At 54.6% G+C, this 9,695-nt stretch overlaps 2 protein-coding genes across 2 annotated transcripts; one reads left to right on the top strand and one right to left on the bottom strand.

Moving 5' to 3' along the window:
- Positions 1-853: 853 nt before the first annotated feature.
- On the top strand, positions 854-4,885 carry AKR7A2 (aldo-keto reductase family 7 member A2). The gene is made up of 7 exons (XM_075329125.1): positions 854-1,149; positions 1,463-1,650; positions 2,984-3,088; positions 3,986-4,082; positions 4,180-4,279; positions 4,354-4,483; positions 4,625-4,885. The coding sequence occupies exons 1-7, from the start codon at positions 873-875 to the stop codon at positions 4,784-4,786; spliced, it is 1,059 nt and encodes a 352-aa protein (XP_075185240.1). The 5' UTR covers positions 854-872; the 3' UTR covers positions 4,787-4,885.
- A 385-nt stretch (positions 4,886-5,270) lies between these two features.
- MRTO4 (MRT4 homolog, ribosome maturation factor) lies at positions 5,271-9,686 on the bottom strand. The gene is made up of 8 exons (XM_075328247.1): positions 9,417-9,686; positions 8,314-8,372; positions 8,059-8,162; positions 7,824-7,905; positions 7,679-7,746; positions 6,503-6,654; positions 5,893-5,969; positions 5,271-5,811 (listed from the first exon to the last, which is right to left on the bottom strand). Exons 1-8 carry the CDS (start codon positions 9,442-9,444, stop codon positions 5,671-5,673), a joined length of 711 nt encoding a protein of 236 aa, XP_075184362.1. The 5' UTR covers positions 9,445-9,686; the 3' UTR covers positions 5,271-5,670.
- Positions 9,687-9,695: the final 9 nt, after the last annotated feature.

Raw genomic sequence — 9,695 nt, 5'->3', positions numbered from 1 at the left:
GAATTTGAGGAGTCGGAGTCGAAGGTTTGGCTTACCGACTCCACAGCCCTGTTTCGCAGCGCCCTACGCTCTCTCCCTGGGTTTCGCAGCACCCCTTGCTCTCTCTCTCTGGGTTTCGCAGTGCCCTATGCGCTCTCTCTGGGTTTCGCAGCACCCCTTGCTCTCTCTCTCTGGGTTTCGCAGTGCCCTATGCTCTCTCCCTGGGTTTCGCAACGCCCCTCGCTCTCTCTCTCTGGGTTTCGCAGCACCCCTTGCTCTCTCTCTCTGGGTTTCGCAGTGCCCTATGCTCTCTCCCTGGGTTTCGCAACGCCCCTCGCTCTCTCTCTCTGGGTTTCGCAGCACCCCTTGCTCTCTCTCTCTGGGTTTCGCAGTGCCCTATGCTCTCTCCCTGGGTTTCGCAACGCCCCTCGCTCTCTCTCTCTGGGTTTCGCAGTGCCCTATGCTCTCTCTCTGGGTTTCGCAGCGCCCTACGCTCTCTCCCTGGGTTTCGCAGCACCCCTTGCTCTCTCTCTCTGGGTTTCGCAGCACCCCTTGCTCTCTCTCTCTGGGTTTCGCAGTGCCCTATGCTCTCTCCCTGGGTTTCGCAGCGCCCCTCGCTCTCTCTCTCTGGGTTTCGCAGCGCCCTACGCTCTCTCCCTGGGTTTCGCAGCACCCCTTGCTCTCTCTCTGGGTTTCGCAGCGCCCTATGCTCTCTCTCTGGGTTTCGCAGCACCCCTTGCTCGCTCTCTCTGGATTATGCGGCGTCTCTGGATTTCTAGCACTATTTTTGCTGCTGCGGAGTCCGGGTCAGAGGTCACTAATTACTAATCTACTTCTATTAATGATCAGCCGAGGCCACGTGACCGTGCAGCCGCCGCGCATGCGCCTCTGTCATGCTGGCAGCGTCCCTCGGGTCGGCTCGGCGGTTGGTCTCGGTCGCTGCTCTCCGCTCCGCCATGTCCCGGTCTCCTCCCTCCGCTCCGCCGCCTCCTCCGCTCCCCAGCACCGTCCTGGGCACCATGGAGTTCGGCCGCCGCATGGACGCTCCGGACAGCGGGGCGGCGGTGCGGGAGTTCCTGAGCCGCGGACACGACGAGCTGGACACCGCCTTCATGTACGCGGACGGGGAGACCGAGCGGGTGATAGGGCAGCTCGGCCTCCGTGCGGAGGGTAAGTGCGGGCACTTCCGGGATCACTGCGGGCCAAGCCTCGATCTGATTCTAGTGTTAGCCAATCAGTAAACGGTGTGGGAGTGGTTTGAGGCGTTGATTGACAGCTTAGGGTAATTTCGTGACTTGTGATTGACAGCTCAGGCCCCATACAACTGTAACAGACCCTCAGCTGTGGGAATTATTACATTTTTCTGTCTCTAAAAGTGGAGATGATTCCATTCAATGACAGCAAGCGGATATTGTGACCATGGTCTGTGTTCTGCCCCGTTATATGGAGGCTTCTGGTGCTCAATCCACTTTTCCTCCTCCAGTGAAGATGGCGACGAAGGCCAACCCCTGGGACGGGAAGGGGCTGAAGGCGGACAGTGTGCGGCGGCAGCTGGAGACCTCGCTGGAGCGGCTGAAGGTGCCCAGTGTCCAACTCTTCTACCTCCATGCCCCCGACCACCAGACGCCTGTGGAGGAGACGCTGGCCGCCTGCCAGGAGCTGCACCAGGAGGTACAGAGGCTGCTGTCCCCCATGCTTTACACTGCAGCGGGGATGTGTTCCCGCACTCTGCTGTCCCCCGTGCTTTACACTGCAGCGGGGATGTGTTCCCGCACTCTGCTGTCCCCCATGCTTTACACTGCAGCGGGGGATGTATTCCTGCACTCTGCTGTCCCCCGTGCTTTACACTGCAGCGGGGGATGTATTCCTGCACTCTGCTGTCCCCCGTGCTTTACACTGCAGCAGGGGATGTATTCCCGCACTCTGCTGTCCCCCGTGCTTTACACTTGCAGCAGGGGATGTATTCCTGCACTCTGCTGTCCCCCGTGCTTTACACTTGCAGCAGGGGTTGTATTCCTGCACTCTGCTGTCCCCCGTGCTTTACACTTGCAGCAGGGGATGTATTCCTGCACTCTGCTGTCCCCCGTGCTTGACACTGCAGCGGGGATGTATTCCTGCACTCTGCTGTCCCCCGTGCTTTACACTGCAGCAGGGGATGTATTCCTGCACTCTGCTGTCCCCCGTGCTTTACACTGCAGCGGGGGATATATTCCTGCACTCTGCTGTCCCCCGTGCTTTACACTGCAGCGGGGATGTATTCCTGCACTCTGCTGTCCCCCGTGCTTTACACTGCAGCGGGGGATGTATTCCTGCACTCTGCTGTCCCCCGTGCTTTACACTGCAGCGGGGGATATATTCCTGCACTCTGCTGTCCCCCGTGCTTTACACTGCAGCAGGGGATGTATTCCTGCACTCTGCTGTCCCCCGTGCTTTACACTGCAGCGGGGGATGTATTCCTGCACTCTGCTGTCCCCCGTGCTTTACACTGCAGCAGGGGTTGTATTCCTGCACTCTGCTGTCCCCCGTGCTTTACACTGCAGCAGGGGATGTATTCCTGCACTCTGCTGTCCCCCGTGCTTTACACTGCAGCGGGGGATATATTCCTGCACTCTGCTGTCCCCCGTGCTTTACACTGCAGCAGGGGATGTATTCCTGCACTCTGCTGCCCCCCGCGCTTTACACTGCAGCGGGGGATATATTCCTGCACTCTGCTGTCCCCCGTGCTTTACACTGCAGCGGGGGATGTATTCCTGCACTCTGCTGTCCTGGGCCCCAGGGTCATATATTGTGTGACACGGGGTCAGGATGGGTTTATAGTCTCCAGATACAATGTATGCGCCCCCCAGGACAGGGCGGCTGGGAACAGGGGCTGCCAGCTAGAAGGTGGGCAGCAGAGTGACACGCCATGCTTCATATATATGGTTTCCACCACTTATTGCGTCACACGACACGGGGGACAGGATTCATGACTGGGCCCAAACTACTACTTATTTTTGTTTTATAGGGAAAGTTCAAGGAGCTGGGACTGTCCAACTACGCGTCCTGGGAGGTGATGGAGGTGTACTGCATCTGCAAACAGAGGAACTGGGTGCTGCCGACCGTCTACCAGGTGCTCTAGGGGTTAAATGTAATACATATGATCACTGATGACAAGAAAATGTCACCTGATAGACAACGCAAAATAAAAATGTCTAATTCACACAGTGCAGCAAATTCTCCAGAATTTCAATATTCATCACTGATCACCATTATACTCCAGAGCTGCACTCACTATTCTGCTGGTGCAGTCACTGTGTACATACATTACTGATCCTGAGTTACCTCCTGTATTATACTCCAGAGCTGCACTCACTATTCTGCTGCTGCAGTCACTGTGTACATACATTACTGATCCTGAGTTACCTCCCGTATTATCCTCCAGAGCTGCACTCACTATTCTGCTGGTGCAGTCACTGTGTACATACATTACTGATCCTGAGTTACCTCCCGTATTATCCTCCAGAGCTGCACTCACTATTCTGCTGGTGCAGTCACTGTGTACATACATTACTGATCCTGAGTTACCTCCTGTATTATACTCCAGAGCTGCACTCACTATTCTGCTGGTGCAGTCACTGTGTACATACATTACATTACTGATCCTGGGTTACATCCTGTATTATACCAGAGCTGCACTCACTATTCTGCTGGTGCAGTCCTTGAGTACATACATTACTGATCCTGAGTTACCTCCTGTATTATACTCCAGAGCTGCACTCACTATTCTGCTGGTGCAGTCACTGTGTACATACATTACTGATCCTGAGTTACCTCCTGTATTATCCTCCAGAGCTGCACTCACTATTCTGCTGGTGCAGTCACTGTGTACATACATTACATTACTGATCCTGAGTTACCTCCCGTATTATACTCCAGAGCTGCACTCACTTGTGTCATGCAGAATAGTGAGTGCAGCTCTGGAGTGCAGTACAGGATGTAATGTGTGTACTATCTCTCCCCCCTCCAGGGTATGTATAACGCCACTACACGACAAGTAGAGACTGAGCTGCTTCCCTGCCTGCGCCAACTGGGTATCCGGTTCTACGCCTATAATCCGCTGGCGGGTGAGTGCCGTCCTCCGGTCTCGGCCGCTATACCAGGATGTGTTGGCCAATATTTGCGATGGGTTCTGCAGCACTGGGGTCTCTCTCTCTCTTACAGGGGGGCTCCTGACCGGCAAGTACAAATATGAGGACAAGGACACGGAGCAGACGCCCTCCAGATTTTTTGGGAACACCTGGGCTGAGACGTACAGGAGCAGGTGAGTGGTGCACGGAGGTGGCGGGGGATGGGGCAATCGTTTTCTGGGTTGTCACTATTGGGGTCTCCCGGCAGATACTGGAAGAAGTATCACTTCGAGGCCATAGACATGGTGCAGACGGCGCTGCAGGAGGCGTACGGCGCGGCCAGACCCAGCCTGACGGCCGCCGCGCTCCGCTGGATGTATCACCACTCCAAGCTACAGGTATGTGCTCGCACCGCAGCAGGGAAGTCACAGCAGCACAGAGGATTTCAGGGGCACACATAAGGAACGGTCCAAATGAGTGGAGTACGTAAAGATAGTCATTTGTTGCAGCACAGAGTATTTCAGCGTTTTGTTTTTCAGGGGAGTCGGGGTGACGCGGTGATCCTGGGCATGTCCAGTACGGAGCAGCTGGTGCAGAATCTGGAGGAGGCCGCGGGGGGACCTCTGCTGCCACCTGTGGTCACCGCCTTTGATGAAGCCTGGAACCTGGTCGCCCACGACTGTCCCAACTATTTCCGCTAAAATAAAGCTTATATTGTGATTTCTACCCAAATGTCTGATCTGCAGCCGCCTCTGCCTTATCAATCGTTTCCTAAATAAAACCTCATCTTTAATTCTTTACTACTGGGGTAAAGGTGTTGTGTCCGAGCCGGGAAACCTCACAGTGTGCGTGTAAGGCAGCGGTCACAACAGGTCACCTCCAAAACAGGCGCTAAGGATCAAAGGGTCCCAACTACTTATAACCAATGTTTAACATCCAGCAGACTAAGAGTTAAAATAATTCCCCAAAATCATAGGATGGAGGAGAAGCTGCGCACCAGGGGAGGGGGAGGTTGTAGGCCTAGTCCTCCGGGGATCGGAGCTCTGCAGCCCCATCCTGAGCAGAGCCGAGGGGCTCCGCTCCATTAACTTCCAATAATGAATGGGGCAGAGGTTGCGCCTTCCCTAACCGTACAATCTCACGAATAACCCTTAAATTAGATCAGCACACAAAGCGTTAAATCCACACAATCCGGTTTATTACAGTCCATGTATCAGAATGGGGGTCCGTGCTGCCGCTGTGTACACAGGACAGGAGCGCCATCCGGTGGCGTCATTTTATATATAAAGTCCCCATAGAGATACTATACAGAGAGTAAATATGGCCACTCCCTCATCACGAGGCGCAAATACACCCAATAAAAATTATATATGGGGGCGCGGCTGGTACAATGTCCGCTGGTCGCACAGATTACTCTCCGTGCACAGTGGAGGGTCTCCTGAGTGTTATTGCACATGGAGGGTCCTACCTGCAGCACGGGCTCTGCTAAAACACAGTAACACCTCCGTTCCCTGGGAACGTTCAGTCTTTACACCTCGGCCTATACTGTAACTCTCCAGCCAGTGCCATATACGCAGGGCGACCATTACTCCGCTTCTTCCTCATCATCATCATCCTCCTCCTCCATCTCGTCTTCCTCTGCAAACTGTTGGAATTCTCCGCTCTCTGACACCCACATGGATTTTATGGACACTTTAAATTCTGCCATTTGATATCCAAAGAGTTTCTACACCAAAAAAAAAAAACGGCATGAGGTACGGGACCACGGTGATCAGAGACGTAACCGTACGCTGCGTCCTCCACTCACCAGGATCCGCGCCTGCTCCGGAGTCAGCGTGTCGCCCTCCTTACACACCTCGTAATCGGACAGAAGGGTCACCACTCCTGAAAGGTAAACAGGACGATTAACAGGACTGCAGATAAGACGGCGCCGTATTTAAGGGGGCGCTCTCACGGTGTAATGTTACACCGCTAAGAATAAGAGGTCATTGCTGATACATGGGCGCCCCCTTCCCACCAGGGACCATCGCTAATTCTGAGAATGAATCCGTGCTGTGGTGCCCTCCATTGTCAGGATAGATACGAGGGAATTGATAACACCTCCCGACCAGACACACAAAGTTAATGCACCCCTCCCCCGTGCACGGTTTTATTTTTAGTGTCTATATGGACGTCATCATTGCGGTACGACACCAAAAAAATCAAAAGAAAAGGCGGGGTGCGCAGGTGTAGCAGGAGGGTCGCAGGGCTGTGCCGCAGCAGCCACAGACAGATGACATGGCCGCTCAACCAGGATCCTGCGAACTGATTCACTCATCTCTAATCCCCTCCCTTTATAACACCTTTCTGATAATGAAGGGGCTTCCATATAATGCAGCCCAATAGGCACTGAGGACCCCGTACACAGCAGTACTGACCTTTCTTCAGCGCGGTGGGCAGGCCCAGCTGTCGTAACTGTGGCTCCATCGAGTGGGTGAACTGCTCCAGGGGCCCCTCATCCAGGACCACCCCATATGTGGCCTTGTTCCCGGCCCGGGCAAAATCAGTTTCCTTAAACTGATCAAACCATCTGTGTAAAAAAAAAAGAAGTCCAAAAGGTTAATAATAAACACCCCCAATTTACCATCTAATCAATACCGCCATCAATCCACATAATAAACCGCACATGTCCTCAACTTCATTACAGCAGCAGTTTGTGCTCCAGAGCTGCTCTTCCAGGTGTCACTGTTCTCATGTCTCCAACAGTTATGGCTTCTGTGCCCCCTAATAACCAGCCACATGACAGCCCCTATATTTCCAGGGGGCAAGTAAATGACCCCACATCTCTCAGACACTTATATGGGGAGGTAACATCCCTCCAACAAGTTTCTGGGGTAAAAATAAAAAAAAAAAAATAACTAGTTGCAATGCCTTTCACCTTTTCTGCTCCTCATCACGCTTTCCAAAAACATGGCCGGAGCTTAGCACTAGGGGGCGCTACCACCATGCAAAAGGGTTTACACAATGGATAAAATCCACATATAATACATATACACACACACACACATACATTATATATGTATGTATGTAAAGTGTATATATGTGTATATATATATATATATATATATATATATATATATATATATATATATATATATATATATATATGTATATAAGTGTATATATATATATATATATATAAAATATATGTTACGGTATATATGTATGTAAAGCGCTATGGAATTAATAGCGCTATATAAATGAGATTTTATTTATATATATATATATATATATATATATATATATATATATATATATATATTCATTTATGTAGCGCTATTAATTCCATAGCACTTCACATACATCAGGAACACTGTCCCCATTGGGGCTCACAATCTAAATTCCCTATCTGTATGTCTTTGTAGTGTGGGAGGAAACCCACGCAAACACGGGGAGAACATACAAACTCCTGCAGATGTTGTCCTTAATGGGACTAGAGCCCAGGACCCCAGCATTGACTGCCACAGATTTCATCTATTGTCGCACGGATGCAAAAGATGCGCCCAATTATCCCGTTTGCAGAAATAAAAGAGCGGACGGACGGACAGACTTACTCTCTGACTTCATTCTCTGTGCGATTAGTGAACAGGATGCCAACTTCTCCTTTAAGAGATTTTCCCAACTACAAAATGAGCACAATATACATTAAATACTCCGGTTATTGGGCAACGGGAGGAGCAGATCGGTGCCGAATCTCACCTTGTGCAGATTATCCTTGTACTCATCGCACGGATCCTTCCCCAGAGCCACAGTCATCACCTTATTCTTCCCAAAGAATAACCTGGAAGACAGAGGAGGAAGAGGTCAGGATCAGCACCAGCAGCCCCCCGCAGGGAGGGAAGACGTACCCTCCGCTCCCCCACATCCACCATCTATATCCATAGACATTAATATGGAGAATAGTATGTGCCCTCCCCCGCGGTTTCCGTCCTACCGGCTGTGCTTCCAGGCGTTGCGCACGTCCTTCAGTTTGTTGTTCCTCATGTTCTCCACGGACAGGACAAACAGATACTTGTAGGTGTCCACACATTTTCGGAGCTGAATAAGGAAAGAGAAATGCAAGAAATAAACACAATGATAATTCACACACACTGGGGAAGGTTGCTGTGTTGGGATCTTGTGCACTGGGGGGATTTGGAGAACAGTGAGATTTTGCTCCCGTGGCCGGATACACGGCGGCTGCGCTCACCTCCTGGATCAGGCCCTGCTTCACCTCCAGACCCTTCTTGCTGGTCTTGGTCAGGGACACTGGGCATAAACAGAAGACAGGAGTCAGGTCAGAGCTCGGCTCAGAGAATAGTCATACAACTTAGCCCCTGCTGTATGTTCCTCACTCTGTGCCTCCCTGGCCCCACTTTGTGTCCCCCCACTCACCCCTGCCCTGTGACTCCCGGCCTTGCTCCATGGCTCCCTGCTCTGTGACTCTCGAACTCCACTCTGTGGCTTCCAGATCCCCCCATCCGTGGCCCAACACTCTGTGGCTCCTGGGCCCCATTCATTATGTGGCTCTCGGGCCCCTCTCAATAGGTGGCTCCCCCCACTATGTGGCTCTTGGGTCCCCCTCCATGGCTCCCGGATCTATTTCCCCCCTGCTCTCTGTGTCCCCATGCTTTCTGTGGCCCCCGGGGCCCCTCCCACTGTGGCCCCCGGGGCTCCGCGTCTCCCCCGCTCTGTGGCCCCCGGGGCTCCGCGTCCCCCCCGCTCTGTGGCCCCCGGGGCTCCGCGTCCCCCCCGCTCTGTGGCCCCCGGGGCTCCGCGTCCCCCCCCGCTCTGTGGCCCCCGGGGCTCCGCGTCTCCCCCGTTCTGTGGCCCCCGGGGCTCCGCGTCTCCCCCGTTCTGTGGCCCCCGGGGCTCCGCGTCCCCCCCGGTCTGTGGCCCCCGGGGCTCCGCGTCTCCCCCGGTCTGTGGCCCCCGGGGCTCCGCGTCCCCCCCGGTCTGTGGCCCCCGGGGCTCCGCGTCCCCCCCGCTCTGTGGCCCCCGGGGCTCCGCGTCCCCCCCGCTCTGTGGCCCCCGGGGCTCCGCGTCCCCCCCGCTCTGTGGCCCCCGGGGCTCCGCGTCCCCCCCGCTCTGTGGCCCCCGGGGCTCCGCGTCCCCCCCGCTCTGTGGCCCCCGGAGCTCCGCGTCTCCCCCGGTCTGTGGCCTCCGGGGCTCCGCGTCTCTCCCCCGCTCTGTGGCCCCCGGGGCTCCGCGTCCCCCCCGGTCTGTGGCCCCCGGGGCTCCGCGTCCCCCCCGGTCTGTGGCCCCCGGGGCTCCGCGTCCCCCCCGGTCTGTGGCCCCCGGGTCACTTCTCACCTTTCTTGTCACGCTTGGATTTGGGCATGTTTCTGCTCTCAGTCACGTGTAGCGCAGACTGGCTGTGTGAGGCCCCCGGCGGCGCGGTGCACTATGGGAGTGAGGTCTGTCTACCTCACTGCCTGCGGTGACTGCAGGTTTCGTGGCGCTCTGCACGGTCCCGGTGTCATACACAACAGTCACACATCGTACAGGGGAGTCGCCCTGCAACGGGAGAGAGAACTACAGGCAGGCAGCGGGCAGTCCGGTGTCTACCCGCGGTGACCGCAGCTTCCGGGT

Source organism: Anomaloglossus baeobatrachus, chromosome 11, assembly GCF_048569485.1.
Source record: "Anomaloglossus baeobatrachus isolate aAnoBae1 chromosome 11, aAnoBae1.hap1, whole genome shotgun sequence".
NCBI classification, from domain to species: Eukaryota; Metazoa; Chordata; class Amphibia; order Anura; family Aromobatidae; genus Anomaloglossus; species Anomaloglossus baeobatrachus.
The sequence above is the reverse complement of the archived record's forward strand: the minus strand, read 5'-3'. Positions and strand labels throughout refer to the sequence as shown.

What these genes read in the sequence shown, in the direction of transcription:
- MRTO4 (XM_075328247.1), bottom strand. Translation starts at nt 9,444, where the DNA reads ATGCCCAAATCCAAGCGTGACAAGAAAG. An exon ending in ACAAGGATAATCTGCACAAG is followed by an intron (nt 7,747 to 7,823) that starts GTGAGATTCGGC and finishes CTCATTTTGTAG; the next exon opens with TTGGGAAAATCTCTTAAAGG. An exon ending in CGGAGCAGGCGCGGATCCTG is followed by an intron (nt 5,812 to 5,892) that starts GTGAGTGGAGGA and finishes TTTTTGGTGTAG; the next exon opens with AAACTCTTTGGATATCAAAT.
- AKR7A2 (XM_075329125.1), top strand. Translation starts at nt 873, where the DNA reads ATGCTGGCAGCGTCCCTCGGGTCGGCTCGGCGGTTGGTCTCGGTCGCT. An exon ending in TGCTGCCGACCGTCTACCAG is followed by an intron (nt 3,089 to 3,985) that starts GTGCTCTAGGGG and finishes TCCCCCCTCCAG; the next exon opens with GGTATGTATAACGCCACTAC. An exon ending in ATCACCACTCCAAGCTACAG is followed by an intron (nt 4,484 to 4,624) that starts GTATGTGCTCGC and finishes TTTGTTTTTCAG; the next exon opens with GGGAGTCGGGGTGACGCGGT.